The 24,282-nt window shown below is 38.1% G+C and overlaps 1 protein-coding gene across 5 annotated transcripts in view; it reads right to left on the bottom strand.

Moving 5' to 3' along the window:
* Positions 1-10,436: 10,436 nt before the first annotated feature.
* Positions 10,437-24,282, bottom strand: part of LOC5575438 (semaphorin-1A) — a 612,610-nt gene continuing 598,764 nt past the window's right edge. For 4 of the 5 annotated variants that reach the window (XM_021844666.1, XM_021844665.1, XM_021844669.1 and 1 more), the window contains 3 exons: positions 19,215-19,277; positions 12,926-12,995; positions 10,437-12,857 (listed from right to left, as the gene is read on the bottom strand). In XM_021844666.1, the coding sequence (XP_021700358.1) occupies positions 19,266-19,277 (12 nt within the window). In that variant the 3' untranslated portion in view covers positions 10,437-12,857; positions 12,926-12,995; positions 19,215-19,265. Of the gene's footprint in view, positions 12,858-12,925; positions 13,009-19,214; positions 19,278-24,282 lie in introns of all 5 variants that reach the window. The other variant, XM_021844667.1, reaches the window with a different exon arrangement.

Raw genomic sequence — 24,282 nt, 5'->3', positions numbered from 1 at the left:
CATGTCCAGGTGTTGGTAGAATTCATTTAGAAAACCCTGTGAGAGTATTAGTCTATTTTTCAGTGAAATTATATTTGAAATTGAAATATACTAATAATACATAATAATCTAAAATATTGTTTTTATTATGATCCTCAAATTATACTCTCAAGTCAGATTTATGTGCTGAGCTAATATAACCGTTATAAAAACTTCAATCGAAAGGGCTTAAAATCTGGCTGCAAAACGCCCAAATTTGCAGAATTACAGTATGGCCCATAAACAATGCGAAAACTGTTTGAACGTGAATATAGGATCGACAAGCGTTATTTTCATAGTTTTTGTTAGTGAATGTAATTTCTGATTATTGTAGTATATTCTGACATAACTTCGCTATCCAGGACATTTTTTGTCATATTTTTCATACTGTCCTAGATAATGTAATAAAGCCAACGATGGAGAAGTTCTTAAAGAACGTGTTTTTCATGATCACAATAAAATATTTTGCCAGGGTCATAGTTTTGAGGGCATTTGCGTCTTATAGGTTTGATACGACTTTATTTTTTGTTAAAGTTGAATAAAAAATAATTACGGAGGCCTATAATAGATTTTTGAGGATGAAATTTGTTCCTTCGGTTAAAGACAACTTATATCAATATTAGCTCATAGGTTTTGAGCAAAACGGAGCCGCTTATCACACTAATATGAAGGTTCAAAAAAAGGTTTCCAATATGCATAGCATAGCATAGCATAGACTGACCGTACATGTCAATGGTTGCTACTCCGTGATTGATCGGAACTGGTAAGAATTGCACTTCGATCCAAATGAATAAGGGATGGGAGTTTCCGCTTACTCTCGAAGTGCAATTTTAGCAGATCTAATATTATTGATCAATAACGGCGCCGGCCAAGTCCTTACAGTCAGTTGGGATGGGGAAGGAATGTTAGGGTGTAATGATTGTTGCTTCTAGAGACCGAGAATACCTCTGCATCTCCACAATCACCACGGGAAGGGTGTTTATTAGTGAGGGAGGAAAAGATCTGGGAATCACCTCTGGTCGGTGATGCGATCCATGGACAATGGGGAAATACACGACTTATATTTAAAGCTAGTTTTGTATTTTTGTCTCGAGAAGTTTTTGGTAGAAGCTTTAAAAAATACGTCAACATCTATGATGTCGAACAATTCAAAAGATATTTTTATTAATGACGAAAACTGAAAATTACATGTATATATTTTAAATTATATGAAACAGGAATAATGCCGACATTTGTAGCGACGAACCATACATAGTTTGTTTGAAAATTACATATGAGTATTACTGTGCATTTTGTCTCGATATGGAAGAAGTTTTAAAAATACGTCAACATTCACAATGTCGAACAATTCAAAAGATAATTTTTAAAAATGTCAAAAAGAGAAATATATATGTATATTGATATTGTATAAGAAAAAGCATAATGCCGACACTTATAGTGACGAACCATACAAAGTTTGTTTTAATATTATATCAAAGTTACGCTTTCAAGAAAAAATGTGTTATCATAAGCATGAAACGAACTCACCAGTTGGTAATCCATTCTCGACTGAACACAAAACTGACACTGACAGCAAAAAAACTTCTTGGCGTCCCGAAAACAAACCGTCTTGCTTGGGCCTTCCCAAATACCTACCCAGCAAGACGCTTCAAAACAGAAAAAAAAATCGGCGACGAAACCACGCGCGAAACCGTGAGCAAAACCTAACTGCCCACGCAAAATTGAACCGCCCTGCTTGGGCTTCACGAAGCACTACCTAGCAAGACGCTCCAAAACAGGAAAAAGAAAAAAAATTCTCCGGCAACCAAAAAACGCGCGAAACCGTGAGCAAAATCTATCGGACGACGCACTGTTCAAAAAAAGCTTTCCAATATGAGTCGTTTTTTTTTCGAAAATTTGTTTAAGTCTCCAATAACTCAGGTATGAACCAATTCTATCATTTGATATGGGCGTATGCTGAAGACAAGGCCTGTGGAGAACCTGACGTCATCGTTGATGTTTTAGAAGCTTTCATCACACAGATATTGAACTCGACGTCCACATGATAAAATTTGAAGGTATGCTTCCAACTACTCTCTGGTAAGGTGAAAGTAACAGATAAAAATTATGTCCAAAGCGGAACACTGAGTCTAAATAGATTAAACAATACAAGTAATGAATAATGTTTATATTCCATTCACATTTTCTATGTAAAAACTACCATAAAACATGATATAACGATTTTCGCATTTTTTATGGGCCATACTGTAGGATCATTCATAATATGAAGTATTTAAAAAAATTGAAAAAAAAAAACAATATAAACAATTAAGCGATTAGTCTGGATATGTTCTATATTTGGATTGGTAGAAGAGTCAACGGGCCAAATATGAGAAGAATCTTCGAATGCTCCACGGACCGTACTAAATAAGGTCAAGGGCCGGATGCGGCCAGCGGGCCGTACATTGGGCAGCCCTGCTCCAATTCGATAACTTGCATGTTATGTATTAGCATTTTTTTAATTTTTTTTACGAATTATTGTGAAAAAAATATGACTTTACTTAAAAGGTTTCAAGTTTTTCGGAAATACTTCCGAATGTCAAAATATCACGGATATATATATATTTTAATATATTTCAGATATCTGAATTCAAAATTAAAAACTTTTTCATACGAATAGAATACACTTATTGTTATTTTTACCATTTTACATACTACCCTCCAAAGTCGTCAAAGGTATCAAGAAGTTGGACGTCAAAAGAACCTGTATACATACTTTCTGTTACCCAGGTGTTTGAATAACTAGAAAATTTCATACAAATGAATTGCTCTTGTGTCAGCAGCCCAATTGAAACTTCACTGTGGCCTATTATGCTATTTTTTTGCCGACGTATTGATATAATTGCACGGAACTTTGAGACGATGGTGGCTACGTACTTCCGACTGCTGGCAAATCGGACTGGACATCGATGTGCCGGAGAAGAAGTACCTACATGGTAGTGAGAAACTCAAATTCTCACAACTCACGATTGAATTTTTTCATGCGTGAGTTGTTAATCACGCAACTAAGCAGTCAAAAAATCATGGATGAATTTGCTCATCTGTTTGACTCATTGCCCCATATTTCCACAGTTTACTCATACAAACAATAATTTCTTGTTAGGCTGGTAGAATTATAGTAATCCTATCTAAAGTAAACAACAACATTTGGTTTTCACGACTTTTTGACGGGCTTTACCATTGAATCATATTTGACGACTTGAGCGTGATTGAGTGATTTTGCAGGAATAACTCAGCAATGAGATGTTTGAAGATGATCTCTAATGAGTATACTCTCACGAGAGACCTCATTGATAGAGATTTGAGTGTGAGTCTTCTCAACGCTTTAATAGACCCCCATCTCGAATTCATATTGACGGTGATGAAATCGCGGCAGCCAAAGATTTTGTCTACTTGGGTTTACTGATGATTGCCAACATCGAAACCAGCAGAGAAATCCAAAAGTTCAGAATGGCTGGAAGTCGTTTAGAAATCGCAAATTACGCAGCATTTAACAGTGTATATCAAAAATAAAGTGTTATAAAATTAAATTATCACGACGTAAATAACAATTCAAAAATGTGTTATGAATATGGTTTCTCGAAACTCTGTGAGGCCAAACCCCTTCTGATATGCGGAACGCCTTGTGAAATTACGCCGCGCTCCATCGTTTCATTCGACGACTAAATGGAACGGTGGAGGCGCAAGGTTATTAGGGTCGATAGGGGCAGTATGGGCCACCTAAGAAAATTAAAAGCATAGAAACACAATAGGAGTCAATCGTCCCATTTCTTAGAAACATAGTTTCACTCTATATGGGGCTATAATGTAGCTGAAGACAATATGAATGTGAACAATTTGTACGAAAACTGGGTGAAAGTTTGATTTGAACTATGCGAACCTCGAATTTACAAGAGCACAAATCTAGAGAACCAGGCAACCGTTTGGTTTACCTTAGTTATCAAAATTTCTGTGATGTCGCATTGCCTGATAGCTGCTCTTGATTTTCTTAAATTTGGATTGACATTGAAAAAAAAAATTATATACCATGAAAAACAGGATTTTTAGAAAACTTTCCATGAACTGTTGAAGGGTTCTTCTCCAAACAATCGACTATTACAAAGGCCTTATAAGTACACCACTCAAATGAACTGTCTCTTCTGTTCTAGATTTGGTTTCTGAACCTTGTTTACAATTAGCATTGAGCATAAAAATGCATTTCCACACACTTAAATTATTTTACAGGAATCTGTGAATTTCACTGTAATCTCAACAGCTGAAAATGAAATGAATTAACGGAGTACGGTAAAATTTTACAGTTTTCGGTAATATTTCATTGGAATCCGTAAAATTTTACCGAACTGTTCAGCTGTTGAGATTACGGTGAAATTCACAGATTCCTGTAAAATAATTCAAGTGTGCAGAGGAAACAATGTTCTTTTATGATCCTGTTCGCAGAGCCGTAGCGTGGCCTCACGGCGCCCTTGGCAAACCTCCCTTTGGGCGCCTCCAAGCCAATTTTGTTTTCATGATGCGAGTTTGTATGTGATTACCGTTTACGTAAAACATTCCAAGTAATTATGCTACTCAAGCTGTAATTTATGCATACAAACATATAAAGCACATAAAGCTAGCACTATACTATATAACTACAGTTATAAGGAATTTAGAGTTTAGACGAAATTTTGAAAGAGGGAAACCCCCTTTGATTTCCATTCGAAATTTTTCTCAAAAAGACACAAAACCTCTTCATCTTTTTATATAACGTAACAAAAAAATAAGAAAACTCAAAACTAAAGGTTCATATGGCAAAGATATTTGAGTTAATATTATAAATTATAACTTCAATATGACTCTAGAAGGGCCCTTTCCCTCTTTAAATCAACTTTAATTGTATCTATAAAGTAATCCAGTTTTATGTTTACCGTTTATATGCCTGAGGAACAGCTTGCTGCTGAAGCTTGGTTCTCAAGAAACTAGTCAATTGTCATTAAAAATTATTTTTAAAATAGTAGAAGAACTACGATATGGAAGTATTATCGAAACCATAAAAAATACTATGCTGAGACTTAAGTATTTACTTATTTAGAGAATATTAAAATATTTGATAAATATCAATGAACAATGCACAGTGGTCCAGGAATCAGTTTTACGCGGAAAGATGCATTTTGAGCTTTAGAATGAAACATTAGACAAAAATGGTCTTCTACAAAGTTGTTTGTATTAGTTAAGCCCTTTATTTGGTGTAATTGAAAATTAGGGTGGACCACATTTTCATAGAAATTGTGTAACTAACTTTCTTATTTGTAGAAATTATATTATACATGCTTCAGCAAAGTTATAGACCATTCAATTTCAAGCAACTTTGCCAAAAACATTTTTTGTATCTCTTGAATTGACCGATTTAGAGCTTTTTTCCTGCAGTGACATAGGGTGGTCCGAACAAAACTGGTTTTCTGGATCTAGAGTTTTCAATTCAAATTTCTCATCAAAGTAGTCTATGAAACACTTTTAGAGCTTTAAAAAATGCGTAATTTGGTGAGTGAAGAAACTCGCTATCTCCTTCCGTTTAGGAGTTATTGTTGTTTTTCTCTCAAAAACATGCCCACTTTGATTGTGAATATCTCTGATTGGGGCAAACATAAAAAATATCTTTTGACGGCATTCAAAAGACAAAATACAATTGTATATTATATCAAAAAATTACAGATGTGTTATATTTGTAACTCTAATAAAATGCCTTTAAAAACAAAGGTTTTTAAGCAGAAAAACTTTAATAACTTTTGAACTAAAATAGATATCATCAATATTTTTGCATGAAAATTTGCGTTTTGTTAAGTTCTTAAAGTCGTTCATAGACGGCTTTGACGAGAAATCTGAAATAAGAAAGATAGGGCTCTAAAACTATTTTGAAGATTTTCATGGTATGTATTTCTTTATTATTTTACATTTTGAGCATGAAAATGAAATTTTAGACAAAAATGATCTTCTACAAAATTATTTCTAAAAATGTAAGCTTTCATACTGTGTCATTTGAAACTAGGGTGGTCCACAATATCACACATATCATATAATCAACTTTTTTATTTGCAAAAATACTGGTATATGCTTTTAGGCAAAGCGGTAGAACTTGAAATTTTGATCAACTTTGCTTAAAAAAGTTTTTCTGTAGCTCAAAATTTGACCAATCTAGAGCATTTTTTCCTAATCATCGCAGGGTGGTCCAACAAAAATAAGTTTTTTAACTCTAGTTTTTTTAATATCATTTTCTCGTCAAAGTCGTCTATGAACGACTTTTAGAACTTAATAAAACGCAAATTTTCATGCAAAAAGATTGTTAATATCTATTTTAGTTCAAAAGTTATTAAAGTTTTTGTGATAAAAAATGTTTGACTTTCAAGACGTTTTTTAGAGTTACAAAAATAACACATCTGTAATTTTTTGATATAATATACAATTTTGTTTTGTCTTTTGAACGCCGTCAAAAGATTTTTTTTATGTTTGCCCCAATCAGAGAAATTTACAATCAAAGTAGGCATGATTTTGAGAGAAAAACAACAATAACTCCTAAACGGAAGGAGATAGCGAGTTTCTTCACTCACCAAATTACGCATTTTTTAAAGTTCTAAAAGTGTTTGATAGACTACTTTGATGAGAAATTTGAATTGAAAACTCTAGAGCCAGAAAACCAGTTTTGTTCGGACCACCCTATGTCACCGTAGAAAAAAAGCTCTAAATCGGTCAATTCAAGAGATACAAAAAAACTTTTTTTGGCAAAGTTGCTTGAAATTGAATGGTCTATAACTTTGCTCAAGCATGTATAATATAATTTCTACAAATAAGAAAGTTAGTTTAATCATTTCTATGAAAATGTGGTCCACCCTAATTTTCAATAAAACCAAACAAAGGGCTCAACTAATACAAACAACTTTGTAGAAGACCGTTTTTGTCTAATGTTTCATTCTAAAGCTCAGAATGCATCTTTCCGCGTAAAACTGATTCCTGGACCATAGTGCAATGTACAAACAAAGACAGATTTTCTTGAGAACTGTTTAAAATCTGATGTTTTGAAGTAATTCATAAGAACATTATTGTTCTTGAGACGCATCTGCAGAAAATGCTGAGCTTAGCATTAATGAAATTCTTCTTGAAATCGCGGACACAATGTGCTAACTATATTTTTGTTTGCTTAGAAAAATGCAGAGGCTTCTAGATATTTCATAATAATTTTGCTTAACAACTCCTCCAGAAAACATTGTTTTACTTGTTTTGCAAAGATGTTTCCGAAAAATAGAAACAAATTCTTCAAATCTTTTTAAAAGATTCAATGAAAAAAATTTTTTAAATTTTATTTGGTGAAATTTTTAATTTTAATTCCCAAATAGTAACACGAAAAATAGAAAATTGTTTAATTACACAGCGTAACAAAAATGACACTTTCGCGTGTCTCAAGGATCAAATTATGTGTTTCTTGTAGATTTTGGGTCGCAGAATCTGATGCCGTTTTCAGAAATGTTCCAGCACGTCACAATTTTTAGCTACAGGTCGCCAAAGTTGTATAAAACACTGGTTTCATTGATGTTTACATGAAATTTAAAGTATGATTTATCAAACTTTTTTGTGATATTATCTACCAAACATGCTGAATATTACTTGAACTTTTAATTTAGATACAAATCAGTTGAAATTTTACGATAAAATTTAGGTTAAATCGATTTTTTTCAACATGTTTGCAGTCTTCATATAAAATTCTTCGTTTCTCTTATATGGCATAATACAATACTTTTCTGAACCACCAAAAAATAACATTTAACCATCGAAAATATTATGAACTTCGTTGATAATTATTGTTCTATACACAAAGTATGAATTCTGTGACAAATTGAGCAAACAAATTGCCGTACAAGTTGGAAAACTTGCATGCAAGTTGGCTGAAACAAATTTAGCATTTTCAACAGTCAATACCTCAAAAACTAGACGTGCCATGATATTTCTGAAAACGGCAATGGACTCAGCAACCCTTAATTTGGTAAATAGCGGTATTTTGGTTCTTGAGACAAAACCGTGTTCCGCAGTGTTATTGAACAAGCGCAGAATTAATTACGATTTTTTTTTGCATTTCAGAAATGATATTGTAATGTGATCTAAAATTGGTTAGTGCTTAATCTTCTCCAGTAATAAAAACTTTTTTTTTGTTGTGTTTTCTTTGAATCATCATCAAGTGTATTTGGATACTTCATTATTTCTTCTCAAGATCATTTAGAGATTTATCAAATAATTATAATGTTAACTTTTGAAATAAATGTACAGAAATCATTCAAAATATAAAAAAGTCTATGGAAGCAATTCAGGCACTGTTTAACTTTTCCGTTATTACGTTAAGGAATTTTTTTTGAAATTGTGGCGTGAGAGACGCCCTCATTTAATAAATCTTTTTCAAAATTCAGCATATGCTTGACGCATTTTGGCGCCCCCCACAGGCTGGCGCCCTTGGCGGGTGCCAACCTGGCCAACCGCACGCTACGGCACTGCCTGTTCGCTATTTCAAAAAATATTGTCTACATCAATTTTAACTCCTAATTGTAACGATTTATGCGTAGTATGCACCTGAAACGTAAAGCGCTCAAGTAAAATTTCTCCTTTTTACCGAAGTAATTTTGACAGCTGATCCAGTATGAGTGAAATGTCACTTTTACTTGCGGAATAATTGAGCGGCACATTTTTCCGTACGGAAAAGTGACAGCTCCATTTGATTTGTACAGCAGGCATTACCGATGTTATGAAATCAGCTCTACTTCTCAGCAGCGTACAGCTCAAGTAATTTCTGTAGCGGAATCATTCCTTGACCGTTTCTTGTCCTATCCATTTGCACAGTACTTATGTTCAGCGTACCGGCCATTACCAAAAAGTTGTAAGATTTTTGAGACTTGATTCGGATTCAGTGACCCCATATTCAGCGAATAGCACATGTCTTTTAATTTTTGGAAACCTGTTACAGTTATTGATCAATTTCACCCCGAAATCAAAAATTTCACTTTTTGATTTCTAAAAATTATTTTTGTTGCATTGTAGGATTTTGACAAAATTTCGTTTACATAATTCGATAAACATCCAACCAGCACTGGTTTAAAAAATATTTGGATTATAATATATGCATCCACTAGATGCTCAAAAGTGATCAACTTCACCCTTTTTACGGTATGAAGACTTATAACTCCTGCACATCATTTGGCCGAAGGGGCCGGATCCTATTCTTGGCATTTTTTATTCACTTCGGCAGTGGGGTTTTTGATAAAAAAATACTGGGCTCATATTTGGTCACAATATGCGTCGTATCCAAGTGCATTTTACTGTAAAGTTTCCTGCATTCCGACCGAGAAAAATCCCCCACGCCAAAGTGAATCATGAAAGTGCCCAAGTAGCTCTGCACCCTATATGTTTTCTCAAGCGTCATAACATTTATTTTAATTTTTATACCTTAGGGGTAAGACTTGACTATCGTTATTTATGGACAGCCCCATGGCTTTGCTTTGTTGTCACAGACGTTACTACTAGGCTAAGGAAGGTTCCTTCCTGATCTTAATGACATAGTTGCAGAAGTACAAAAATGACTCTTGAGATATGCTTCACTTACCATCTTCGCTTCCTACTTTTTATCGTACGCTAAATAGAAATTGAGTCAAAATCCAACTATTGCAAATTTCCCCAAAGTTTGCAAATTATAAACTTCAAGGTGTTTAGCACATACTTTAAGGCAATTAGTCTTCAACCGATGAATGATAAATCATTTAGCAGTGATAAGTCATTCATAAACGATTACAGTATATACTAGACACTTTGAAGTATGCGATAAAATAATTACGAGTTTTATTCATCATCGATAAAAAAAATGCAAAACCAAGTGTTAAAGTTTGAAACTTTAAGTTATTTCCAACTCAAACCATGATAACCTAATCAAGCACTCTGTCTCAAAGATTATTTCTTTCACAAATAAATCCCACCCTAGCGTACCTCTTTTCAGCGTTTCAGCATGTACCTGTTCTCATGTTCTATGTGGTAAGAATTTTTGCTTCAGTATCCAACTTTAGACTTCATTTCATCCCTAAGCTTGGCTTGGCTAAAGTAGAAAAATGTCTCCCAGAACTGTACAGTATATAGTAGATACAGTGTACTTACAGATGTGGTTTATGTTTGCGCATGTGTGTGATTTATTAGGAAACTGTTGAGCCTAGTATGCATCTCAACTATAATGATCTTTTGTATTATTCTTAAATGTTGATGCTGAATTGACTTCTTGTATACCGTTTTCCATGTATTTTTTTTCGCTAGTAAATGAAAGATGTGAAACGAAACCAAGAAAACAGGACGTGTGATATTTATTTAATAAAATGAATGAAAAATATATAAAAATAAATATATTGAATCGAAAATTATACCTATTACTACGGTTTGACACAGTCTGCGCTGAATAACCAAACAAAGTAAAAATTAAAACCATTACAAAACCAAAAGTGCCTAGAAAAATTCGATAAACTAAATTCACTCTTGCACGTTGCCAGCAATTCATTTCTTTTCGATACATATTTTACATACTCCGACTGGTGCACAATTTGAAGCCATAAATCAGACTAAACGATCTCTCTTATCAGAAGGAATTCACTTAAGGTAGAAATAAAAATCATCTCCCAGTATTTTTGTTCGCAGAACTAAGAAACTAATGTAACAACCAAACATAACATTTGAAAAAATATTAACTAATGTTCAGATCGACTTTTTTTCATGAAATTGGTTCGGATTGAATAATGTCCTAGTCCCTGGCCTAATATCTAAATAATTGCTCGGCATCACTTTTGCCACAAAATGTATAAATCAGCATGAAATTTGTTATCGTGAGAGTATTAGGATATATAAACTTTTTGGGATGGTGAATCATGAACAATTATTTGATATCACGAAAAACGTGTTGGTCAAAACAAGATTTCAACAGACTTAAGGTCGCACAAAACTGACTATAAAGGAGTCCAAATCGTGGAAATGTGCATATTTAGTAAACGAATATGTGTGTCTGAGACTGCAAGAATTTGAAAAGAATTCAATCATCAATTAAAATTTATAGTGCTTCTGAAGATTATAACTCACAGGTGACTCCATTAAGAATGTGACACCAATGTAAATGTTCTATGATCCACGACCCAAAAGAGATTTTTACTCTTTTTACAATGAAATCAGTATTCGTTACGGTTTGGCATGAACGGAGGAGTTTGACGAAATCGGACGAAATCAAAAGTAACTCTAAATGAGATGATGACGTTTAATGTACTTACTGTGATGAAGCATACCTACTCAGCGTTTGAGGATTTGGCTCGTTCACGGCGGCACGGCTTCTCATCGAACTCGTTTTGGTTTTCTTCCCTATTTGTATAAGATTATGTTCTCTTTTTTAATACTGCAGCAAAATGTGTTTCTATATAGTGTTCTGCTTATTCAGCAATTACAACACGCAGTGTAACTCGTAACACACTGCAAGACTATTTCTGATGCAAAAATCCCTAATAGTTTGAAGATTATAATATATATGCACTGTATATCGTATGTACACCCGAGTATTCTGCGTTACTCCCACCAGATCTTTCCGTTTTTTAACATCAGTTGTTATGGATGCGTGTCTTTTTGCGTAGCTTTTTAAATGCTCTAAACTTAGGCGGATGCATATACCCTAATTGTTGCTTAATGGTTGGTTAATAGTGAATGAAAGCGATTAAATTATCTCTCCTAGTTTTTTTTTATGATAAGCATTCCCATTGTTGTGACTCTGGTTTCTCATCGCTTGAGGTTGTCGTTTGTGCCTGTTTTAGACCAACCGGTCAATATATTTGCTGCAACGACACAAAGAAATGCGCAGCAAAAGCTTCAGCAAAAGCCAAAATCAACTGAACCGCAATGGAAGCCATGTGTTTAAAAACTTTCATTATCCTCTAAATTTTCCGTAGTTTTGAGTACTAACATGTCGAACTCCTTGGGGTCCCCGCTGGCACTGTTGCGGCGCGGTGACATTCTGCTTGTTCTGTGTCGCTCGTAAGGTTTCTGCTGCGACTGTCTGCTGCCGCCACTGTTCCATAGCCCACTATTGCCACTGCCATCTCCCTTCTTGTGACGTCGTCTTCTTCGCTCCTGCTCCTCTTCGTCGAAACGTCCGCCGCCACTCAGATTACCGGCCTCCAGATCTGCAGCTGTACAGGTTACGGCCGATTCAATCGAGTGGTACGAATCGTTTCGCGTTGTGCTCTTGACCGTATTGCTTTTCAGCATGAAGCTGAAGTCGTTCCATTTATCGTTGAGGTTGGCCAGCTTTTGGTTGAAATTGTGTGCCAACGAGAGGCTAAGCGCCATTTTGAGGCGACCTCCGACCGGACGTTTTGGAGTTGTGGGTGGTGTAATGATCGAAAGTGAGGACGAAGTTGAAAGACGATTCAGTTTTCTGTTGTTGGTGTCACTGCTGTGGCTGTTTCTGTTGCGTAGAATAACCGTTGTCATCGCTGCTGCCGCTGCTGTTGATGCCTCTTCGCTATCTTCGTGCTGGAATGGGGCGACGGGTCTGTTGTAGCTGCTTCTGCTGCTTCTGCTTTGATGATGATGCGGGGGTCGCAGTGGTGGCGGGGGTTTATTTAATAATCAATCTCTATAAATATAACTACAGTTTTTTGGGCTCTCTTGTGGACTAGGACTGCTCGAGGGAGGCGCCGGACTAGAACTACTGTTGGACATGACTGGGGAAGATCCGGAACTGGAATTCTGTGGACTATCGGAACGATGTTGCGTTACTGTGAATGAGAGATTGGAACGTGTTGATGGAATCGTTCGAGTTAACGAGGTATCTCTTAGGGCTTACCTATGCCATGCCGGGGCGGCTGCCTTTTCATTCGGCCGAGACTTCTGTTACGAGTGTTGTTATTAAGGACCTATATAAAAATGCTATTTTTTAATTATTCTCCATAATTAACAGTTGGTAGAGGTTTCTAAATACAAAGCAACTAACAGAAATGTGTGTAGTTTGGAAACAAAAAAGGACACTTGTTTTTAATTATGAATCTTGGTTTACGGCTAACCAGCCGAGTGGAAGTTTAACAACTACCGAAAAGCCAAACATTACATATAATTTGCAATTGGATTAGATGGACAAATTGATGTGCACATCAATTTGTCCATCTAATCCAATTGCAAATAATATGTAATGTTTGGCTTTTCGGTAGTTGTTAAAAAAGGACACGTTATGAAGCAACAACTAGCGGAATGTGAAGGAGAGGCTTCTGGCTAAGCTTTCCGCCAAGAAAGAAGGCGACCAACATCAACTTGAGTGAGAACAGTGTGGGAAAAAATCAAGATACTGTGACGACGTCAGGCACTGGCCGCTCCTGTGCAACATGTGAGGGGATCGATGGCCCGGGACTAATCGAGGCCACGAATCGTAATAGGAGCTACTGAAAATACATGTAGCTGCTGAGCTACTCGATGTCATCATCGAGTTTGTTAAGAGCAAAAGCAATATCAGCAAAGACTTGAAAACAAGTCTGATGAAATTGCGACAATCAGTTCTAGCTGCAAATTAGGGCTATGAGAAAGCCAAGGCACAACTTGGCAAGGTAGAAGGCAAAAAAGACACTAAGTCGCGCAAGAATATATTGTTTTCTTTGACAAGCAACGCAAAAATGTCAGATGATATTATTCAATACGCGATGCGAAAGAGGGAACGAATACGTGGCGAAAAGACGTATGGTTGCTAAGGGAAAAGTGACCTACGCGGCCATCCTCCAGAGCGGAAAAGCTGGCAAACTAAGCTTTGCGATCAAGAGAACATGGCAACAGTGGAGAGGCCAAGAAAGCCAAGAAAAAAAAACATGGGAGAGTCAGAACAAGGCAGTGCATTTAAGAAGCAACAGAAGAAACCGAAAACGGAGTCCAAGGAGAACGCTAAACCGAAAACAGCGAAACGTAGGAATTAAGGCGAGGTCCTCGTTATCAAAACGGAGGAAGCGAAATACGCCGAGGTTCTGAAGGCGATGCGTAGCACGGAGAAGTTATCGCCGCAGATGTGGGAGTATAAGGCGGACTAGGATTGGTGAAATGATCCTAGTCTTAAAGATGGATGCCAAGCAAAAGGGTGCAGTCTATAAGCAACTGGCACAAGAAGTACTTGGCGACGAGGTTGATGTAAGATCCCTTACTGCTGAAGCGACTCTCCAGTGTAAAAATCTGGATGAGGTCACCGACGCAGCGGAGGTCTCGGTTGCTCTCAAAGAGCAGTGTGACATCGTGGTAGCCAGAAAGGCCATCCACCTTAGAAAGGGCCCGCAGGGCATCCAGGTGGCGACGCTCAGGCTGCCGGTCGCAGAGGCCAACAAAGCTAAGATCTTGGGCATACTCAAGGTAGGTCGGTTTGCCGGCTGAGCATACAACAGTCTCCTGAAGTTTGCTTCAAGTGTTTCGGGGAGGGCCATAAGTCGTGGAATTGCAATGGTCCCGACAGAAGTAAGATGTACAGAAAATGCGGCACCGAAGGCCATAGGGCAAGCGATTGCCTAGTATGTTTGGATAGAACAGACAACGGACGCATAATGGGTGGACCCAAACAAGCGGAGTGCAGCCAAAACGGAAATAACGCAGTTAAATTTAATTCACTGTGATACAGCCCAGCAGCTGCTTTGGTAGTCAGTCTCCGACTGACGTGGTGTTACTGTCGGACCTATATCGCATACCAGCTAAGCTAGCAGCTATAGGGACGACAGGACGATACCCAATCCAAGAAGTAGTCTCTATCTGAAATGATAGTTTTGCAATAGCAAAAATCAACGTCGTGATCTATTGTAGCTGTTATTCGCCCCCAAGGTGACCGATTGAGGAATTATCTCACATGGTAGACAGGATGATAGCTTAACTAGCTATCCAGCAGTCAGTAGTGATAGCTGGTGATTTTAAAGCATAGGCAGTGAAGTGGGGTGCAGTGGCACCAACCAAAGCGGCCAACTGTTGTTGGAATTCCTGGCCGCATTAAATGTAGAGCTTGCAAATGTGGGTACAGTGAGTACCTTCCGCAGAATTGTTGCATAATCGATTATCGACGTCAAGTTCTGTAGTCCTAATCTTCTAAATCTTGTAGGTGCCATGGTTATATTCATAGCGATCATCAATTGATTCGGGCAGAGGGCAGTGTGATGTAACTCGACCAAAGCCCGAGTTTGGAAAACAGCGCGCTTCAACGGCGAAGTATTCACTGAAGCCCTGAGGCGCGAACGGAACACTATGGACCTAAACAGTGAAGAGCTAGTTGTTGTGATATCACGAGCTTGTGATGATTTCATGCTGGTGGTGCAAATCTTCGAGCAACCTGCCTTCGGGCTAGATGAAGAATGCAACGCGCAAGCACAGAAGCACAAAGAGAAGAACCCGGTGCAGCATTCAGAGAGGCAAAATTGGCTCTCTAAAAGGAAACCAAGAGTCGAAAACGGGCATGCTTTGATATTCTATGCCAGAATGCAAATTCGAGTCCGTGGGGTGACGCCGACAGAGTGGTAAAGGCTGTGACCAAAAATTCCATGGTGCCTAAAGTGAAGTCGCTCTAGCTGATGCGAGCGATAATCAATGTTACACTTCCCTCATCACCCCACAATCGCATGAGCACCAGCGCCGTATGCGGCAGATGAAAGAGAAGAAGTGACGAACGAAGAGCTGGCAGCAATCGTACAACCATTCGCGTTAAACAAGACACCGGGACCCGAATGTTGCGGTGAAAGCAGATCCAGACATGTTCAGAATCATGATGCAACGCTGCATAGATCAAGAAATCTTCCTGAATGTATAGAAGTGACAGAAATTAGTGCTACTATCAAAGGCGGGTGACCCGTCGGCGTATAGAGTTATCTGTTTGCTAGATACGTTGCCCGTCGTTGTTGGAAAGGTTGATCCTCAATAGGCTAGTATCATATACGGAAGGTGCGAACAGGTCAACAACTAGTTTGGATTCAGGAAAGGTAAATCTACTCTGGATGCTCTCCTGTCGTCATTGTTCAGACAGCTGAGGTGGCAATTGAGCATAAAAGCATAAATTGAGCGCAAGCTTGGAAGTGATAGTCCACGCACTTTAGCGTCTCAAGGTAGCAGTGCAGTTGTGCAAGTTTCTTCTTCTTCTTCTTTCTGGCGTTACGTCTCAATTGGGATAAAGCCTGCTTCTCAGATTAGTGTTCTTATGAGCACTTCCACAGTTATTAACTGAGAGCTTTCTTTGCCGATTGACCATTTTTGCATGTGTATATCGTGTGGCGGGTACGAAGATACTCTATGCCCTGGGAATCGAGAAAAATTCCTTTACGATAAGATCCTCGACCAGCGGGATTTGAACCCACAACCCTCAGCATTGTCATGCTGAATAGCTGCGCGTTTACCGCTACGGCTATCTGGGCCCCTTCTTGTAGTGCAAGCTTCTAGAAAGCTATTTTGATATTAGGATTCTACTGTATGACACAAAGGAGGGGCAGCGTTCGAATTAATGCAGGAGTACCTCAAGGTTCAATCTTGGGCCCGATGTTATGGAATGCGATGTACGATGACGTACTGTGGCTGCCCCTTCCGACGGGTGTTAAGATTGTTGGCTTCGCTGACGAGATCACGGTCTATGGCGAATCGATGGAGGAAGTAGTGTTGACAGCAGCGTCCTCTATCTCCATAGTTGAGGAATGGATAAAGTCTAGGAAACAAGGACTTGTGGCGGGTCCAAGATCAATAACCGCAAGTCCGGTAGGTGATTGCACCATAGAGTCGAGGCGATCCCTTAGGCATCTTGGGGTAATGATCGATGACATGCTCAGCTTCGCTAGTCACGGTCAATATGCCTGTAAAAGGGCATCTACGGCTATAGCGGCGCTGTCGAAGATGATGTCTAACAGCTTTGCTGTGATTGGCAGAAAACGCAAGTTCCTGGCAGGCGTGGTGCTATCCATACAGAGGGCCAAACTGGTCAAAAGCGCTTAGAAGCAGAAACCTAAAGCGATTAGAAAGCACGTATAGGATCATGTGCTTAAGAGTAGCAAGCGTATACCGAGTGCTGGAATGCAGTAACTATGGCTGTCACTCACATTATGTAGTTGTGTAAGCTTCTAGAAAGCTATTTTGATGGTAGGATTCTACTGTATGACACAGAGGAGGGACAGAAAAGCGTTCGAATTACCGCGGGAGTACCTCAAGGTTCAATCCTGGGCCCGCTGTTATGGAATGCGATGTACGATGACGTACTGAGGCTGCCCCTTCCGACGGGTGTTAAGATTGTTGGCTTCGCCGACGATATCACCCTAGTGGTCTATGGTGAATCGATGGAGGAAGTAGAGTTGACTGCAGCGCACTCTATTTCCCTAGTTGAGGAATGGATGAAGTCTAGGAAACTAGGACTGGCCCGTCACAAGACTGAGGTAGTGGTGGTCAACAACCGCAAGTCCGAGCAACGGGCGCTTATCTCGGTAGGTGATTGCACCATAGAGTCCAAGCGATCCCTTAGGCATCTTGGAGTAATGATCGATGACAAGCTGAGCTTCGCTAGCCACGTTGAATATGTCTGTAAAAGGGCATCTACGGCTATAGCGGCGCTGTCGAATTTGATGTCTAACAGGTCTGCTGTGATTGGCAGAAAACGCAAGTTCCTGGCAGGCGTGGCGCTATCCATACAGAGGGCCAAACTGGTCAAAAGCGCTTAGAACGAGCAGAAACCTAAAGCGATTGGAAAGCACGTATAGGATCATGTGCTTAAGAGTAGAAAGCGTATACCGAACGGTATCTAAAGAGGCCTTGTGCATCATAACCGGGATGACGCCCATCGGGCGTACCCGGGCCCCAAGAGGTACCAGAGGAGTCCGCAACGCGTGTAAAGAGACAGCGCTCAGAGTTTAGCAGCAAAAATGAGAAAATTCCACTAAAGACAGATTGCTTAAACATCATCTTAAACTAAATGTGTCTTATTGGTATAAAAGAAACCATGGGGAAGTGAACTTCCACCTGACACAGTTTCTGTCAGGACATGGTTGCTATAGACAGTACCTGCATTGGTTCGGGCACTCAGAATCTCCTGCGTGTCGCAATTGTGCTGGTGTGGAGGAAACAGCGGAGCATGTCGTAATCGATTGCCCGCGTTTCATTGTTGTGGGAAATCGCATGCTCGCTACTTGCAAAGGGGACACGTCCCCCGACAATGTAATAGAGAGAATGTGTGCGGATGCCGAGTGCTGGAATGCAGTAATTACGGCTGTCACTCCCATTATGTTTGAATTGCAGCGCCTATGGCGCGCCGACCAAGAGTCGGCTGCAGAGAATTAGCCCCGGCGAGATAGGTCCCCTTGTAACATTGTTTACATCGGCTAGGAGAAGCAGTTACCCTAGGCTGCTTCTGCTACATGTTTTAAGTGTTATTTGTATTGCCTCCCCTCCTACCTCTAAGGAAAACCGTAATAATAAGAAATACCATAGTTCCGGGAGAAAAGGGTCTGAAGCCAAGGGTAATGTCGGTGCACTCTGTACACTACTTGAGCAATTCAGCGAGAATTACTCATGTACAGGGCTGGTTTTAGTGAGTCGTCGTTGGTGAGGCTTCCCACACTCCCGGAGGTACCTTCTCAGGGGTTTGTTTGCAGATATGCCCCTTGTAAAAAGGAGGGTTAGTTCTAGAGGATACTTCTGTTAAAGTGCTATATGCACTGGCACTTTCCAAAAGTAATACCATACGTAAATCTCCCACCCCCTGATCTATCTTTTCAGGGGTACTAACATCCTTGCCTGCATTATTGTTCGATTTCTGATAATGAAAAAAAAAGACTCTTGTAAAGCTGGACAAGAGGGAATTTTTACAAGGGCGCCTATGATGTTTATTTTAATGATCCGTCAGGATACCTTGGGGCAACGATAATTAAGATATGGATTAATGGGTAGGTTACCATGTTTCAAGAGTTTAGACATTATTCATGGTTTTATTTTTGTCAAATGCTACCTTATAGGTAACTAACACTTTAGACGCGTATATTCCTCATGTTAAGCTTCTAGAAAGCAACATAAAGAGTAGGAAAACAAGATGATAAGATCCACAAGCAAAGGATAACTAAACTGTATGCATTATTGTTGGTACTAAATCCATGAGTAATATTTACCATATTTTGATTGATCAGTCCCTGGCTGGTCTCAGCCGCCCCGTTCCCGTCTCAGAGATACACCTGTGGAATAGAAAAGAAAGTACATCATTTACACCGGAGGCTTGTCTCTGTGTGCCACAACTTGATTGAACTGTTCAACAGGTGTTCTGTCGTTATACACTGTAAAATACACTGACAATGCCACCAATCAATGCAACGAAAAGGGAGTGTTGGACCCGGGGTTGGCTGTAGATCATTAGTGGTAACTTAATTTAAACACTTCTAAGCCCTTACAATCTACAGCCATCCCCATAGAACAGTTTGATGGATTCGGGAAGGATATGTTCAGCAGCATAACAAGGAAGCATATAAGGATGGTGCAAATTTGGGTGGTTTGGCCGTTCAATGATCGGTTTGTGCAAACCGCTCGATTGTGGCATTATTTCCGAACGCAATCAAATTTATATTAGGGTAGTAGGTGAAGTGCCGTGTTTGCGAAAACCAAATATATCTATTTACGTATGCCATATCGCAAGCCAAGCGTAACAATCCAAATTAGCACGGTGGGATGAACCAAAAAACAAATTATCATCGAACTGAACGAACAAAATGGGTCGGAAAAGTTTTGCATTTCTCGCTCTCTTCTCCCGTGCAGGGAAATCGCTTTGTACACCTACAGGCTACAGTAGTTTATGGCAGCAGCAGCAGCAATCGCAAAATGATTTATTTCGTTTGAAATTTCATTGAATCGGGTTTTACAAAATTTAATGCAAACGATGTCACGGTATTTTGAATAAGTACATTTAGAGCAAGCGAAATTTGGTCACAACAACTATGCGAACGAAACTGAATGAATGAACATTTTTGCAAGCGAAACGAAATGTGAGACATTACATTAGTGGTGGTTTATTTAGGGGTTGAACGAATTTCAAAATTATGGGTCGCGAACTTTTGTCGGTGAGCAGGGGTCTAGTGTGAGTCGACGATGCGGTTCAGGCCGTCGGTTTGGTGAATTACCAGATTACGAGTTATTTTACCAGCGCTAGTCGAATACGAATAATTTTGTTCCAGGCAATAAATATTCGACTGATTTTTACATCTTTGATATTGCATCAGTTTGATATTTCTTCTCAGATATGCATTGTTTGGATTATTTAACTTTCTTGAATTTCAGTATCATTAGCCAAATATGTATTGCTTGGATATGTTTTCGTGTAAGCGTTAATTATCACTTTTGTGAAATGGGAAGTCGTACTTAATGGTTTGCATAGTTTTACTGAGATATAGAGATGGATCCCTAATGCGTTATATGGGAGCACGGCATACAATATAACCAAGGCAGGCTCCTTACTAGAGTAAACATCAAATTTGATTGAAAACATGTGACGTCATTCATATCAGAGCATTAAACTTCTGGACCAAATCTTCTTCTTCTTGGCATTAACGTCCTCATTGGGACAGAGCCTGCTTCTCAGCGTAGTGTTCTTATGAGCACTTCCACAGTTATTAGGGGAAAGAGGGGCAGTTTGGCCACCTTAAGGAAAAGTCGATAACAGTGCTGAAAATATTTTGGAATCTTCGGATTTTTGCATGATTTCCAACAATTTTTAGATGAATACACTAGATATGCATGATTTCCGTTGTCTTATAAAATTCACGGAAAATGAATCATTTTTCAAAATTTGTCATTTTTGAGTCGATTTTTTACCGATGGGGATGAGCACTCTATTTTTGGTTGTAGAATTATCTCACATAATCTAAAAATTCAACTTTATTCTACTACACTTGACAGTTATTAGTATTCATAGATACTTCGTGTAAGAAGATTATTTTTTTAAGATTATTCTAACAGACAAACCTCATTATTCTGAAATGATGAAATTTGAAAGAGCCATTCGGGGTAATATGAGCCGTTTTTTAGAAAATCATTTATTTCTTTTTCTTTAAGTTTAAAACACTGACGTATACTTTGCTTATTGCTTCACTTCCTTGGCAGCTTTAGGGTTGCATTTTTTTTCAGATGAAATTCCAAGAATTTATGTAGTTTTCAAAGGGTGCTCAATCCACCCCATTGGCCAAACCGCCCCGACTACCCCTAACTGAGAGTTTTCTTTGCCTAAATTGCCATTTTCGCATTCGTATATCGTATGGCAAGTACGAAGATACTTAATGCTCAGGGAAGTAAAGGAAATTTCCATTACAAAAATATCCTAGACTGACCGGAAATCAAACCTAGACACCTTCAGCATGACTTTGCTTTGTAGCCTTCTGGGCCACTAGATCATTTTTTAACAAATTTGTTCAAGGTGGATAGGAATGACGTTGTCATTTTGGCAGGAACTGTTTCACGAGTTTCCAAGGATTTTTTTCCTGATTTCCTTTCAGAGAGGGGGGACGGACCTGTGTGGTGGTTAGAACACACGCCTTTCACGCTGAGAACCTGGGATCGAATCCCAGATACTCACCTATGATATACATGAATGTTAGAGTGACGACTTTCTTGGGAAGAAAAGTAAAGCCGTTGGTCTCGTTAATTAATAAAGAAATAATAACTTATCAGATTTTTCTTGAAATTTCCACAAGACACCGGATTGTAAATTGATAAAATATTTTCAATGGACTTTTTCTAAAATTTCTTTTTGGATTTTGACGCTAATGACCCCTCCATGGTTCACTCGAGGAATCCTTCCAGACATTTTAAAACCGCTTTAAAGATTTCCTTGAGAATTTATCATTTTTTTTCTCAATTTTTCTAGAAATTCAGAGATTTCTTCAAAAATTCGAATAGGATTTTCCCAAAATTACATAAGTTATTATATAAGGATTATTGTTTTGCGAATTTTCAAGTAATTCCTTCAGGAAATCGTTGATTTATCCTTGCGGAGTTCATTTGAAAGCTTCTTCGAATTTTTTTTTCAGAACTTTGGAAAAAATCTCATACAATTCTTTAAAAAATCACTGAGATTTGATTTCACTTTTTTTTACCTAAAGATCCCTGCGAGATTGACCCTGGACACTTTTATTTAAATATCCTTAGAAATTTAAAGAACTAGGAACTTTTGAGGAAACCGTGGATAAGTTATTTGTGATTGTCTTGTATTTTTTTCTATTATTCCTGACGAAAATCTTCGAGTAACTCAATGGAAGTTCTGGAGTAATTCTGAAAAAAAAGGATGAGTAATGCCTGAAAAAATCTCCAGAGGAAGTGAAAATATTTAGAGGAACTGATGAAGTAATCTCAGATAGCTGTAGCGATAAACTCTAAGCTATTCAACAAGACCAAGCCGAGGATCGTGAGTTAGAATCTTACCGGTCAAGGAACTATTCGCTAAGGATATTTCGCGACTGTCCAGAGTATTTATAGAGTATCTTTGTACTTCCGTTCATCTTCTTCTTCTTCTTTCTGGCGTTACGTTTCAACTGGAACGAAGCCTGCTTCTCAGATTAGTGTTCTTATGAGCACTTCCACAGTTATTAACTGAGAGCTTTCTTTGCCGATTGACCATTTTTGCATGTGTAAATCGTGTGGCAGGTACAAAGATACTCTTATGCCCTGGGAATCGAGAAAATTCCGTTAACGAAAAGATCCTCGACTGTTTTGAAAGTTTGCGACTACTTTTCGATACACTCCTTAGTGGAATTCTAACCCACGACCCTCAGCATGGTCATGCTGAATAGCTGCGCGTTTACCGCTACGGCTATCTGGGCCCCACCCGCACTTCAGTTCATACTTCGTTCTTAGAGCCAAGTAAAAAGTTATGAACAAAAATTATTTTAAACGAGTTTTTTCATGCAAATTTGTGTACTTTGTGTTAAAAAATTCGTAACTCTTTTACAAGATTTTTAACATTTTTCATGTCTTCTACAAAGTTGTTGAAGATCTTAAAACGCGTGTTTTTGCTGAACATTGCACCTCTCTATCTCTTAAAGTAAAAGAATTACCAGACGAATTCATTTTAATAAGACTTATTTGTTTGATAGTAAAAACCCATGCAAAGACGCCTATAGACAAAAGTTTTTATCAACTGCCGAAAGGGGAGATATGGTACTTTCATGATTTGTAAGAGTTGTCTGCGCCATTTTTCGCCGAAGCCAGTTATAGAGGCCTAAACTACCCTTTAAAAAAAGAGTTATTTATGAATAACTTTGTTATTCAAAAGATAGGGTGATGAAATGTTCAGCAAAAACACGAGTTTTTTCATGACAAACAACTTTGTAGAAAACACAAAAAATGTTAAAAATCTTGGATAAAAGTTATGATAAAAAATATGATTTTTTGGGGTCATTCACATACAACGGCATATATCTCAAAAAGTATAAGAGATAGAAAAATCGTGTCTTGGACAAAGTTGTTTCAAATAGCCATTTCTACAACTTTGCCGAAGACACCATAAGTCTATCTAAATGTTTTGAAAAAATAGTTTTTCTATCTCACTGCTAGGTGGATTGATCACAAAACTTTTTGCATCAAAAGATGCGCTTTAATACACCAAGAAACTTCTCCGAACAAACTATATCGCTAAAATCAATGGTTTGGGCGCTATTCAAAAAGCGCATGGAATCGAGAAAATAAAACACAGTGGCATGTCCCAAAAAATAGATGTTTTTATCTGACTTAACAGAGTGATCCATCAGAATATCTTCGACCACAGGAATATTCCCGGGTTCCTCTGGCCACTTTTAGAAAATAGATTTGTGTGCCAGTACACTGACAAAAAAAAAAAAATTTGAATCCGTTAAGTATCCGCTGAGCGATGAGGGTTTTAGTATTTTTGCATACACTCAGGCCTATACGGATCAATGAATAATTCAAAAAACCATTCATCTTTCAGACCATCAATAAAATTATATACAATAAAGAACAGTGTATAACGTTTTCATGAAATATGCACATTATGAGAGAATGAGGGGAGTCTATATAATCCTGGAGGAGTTGATTGAGATTTTTTTTAAAGAATGACTAAACATCAAAACAGAAGACAAGTAGATTTGCTGCAAAAGCCTTATGAAGGGATTTCAAAATCTGTATTGTCCCATAATAAATAATTTACGGTAGTGAAAAACTGTCAGAACATTTATTCCATTT

The sequence above is a fragment of the Aedes aegypti genome, chromosome 2 (genome assembly GCF_002204515.2).
Source record: "Aedes aegypti strain LVP_AGWG chromosome 2, AaegL5.0 Primary Assembly, whole genome shotgun sequence".
NCBI classification, from domain to species: Eukaryota; Metazoa; Arthropoda; class Insecta; order Diptera; family Culicidae; genus Aedes; species Aedes aegypti.
Note: the sequence above shows the minus strand (reverse complement) of the source record. Positions and strands in the feature narration are given on the sequence as shown.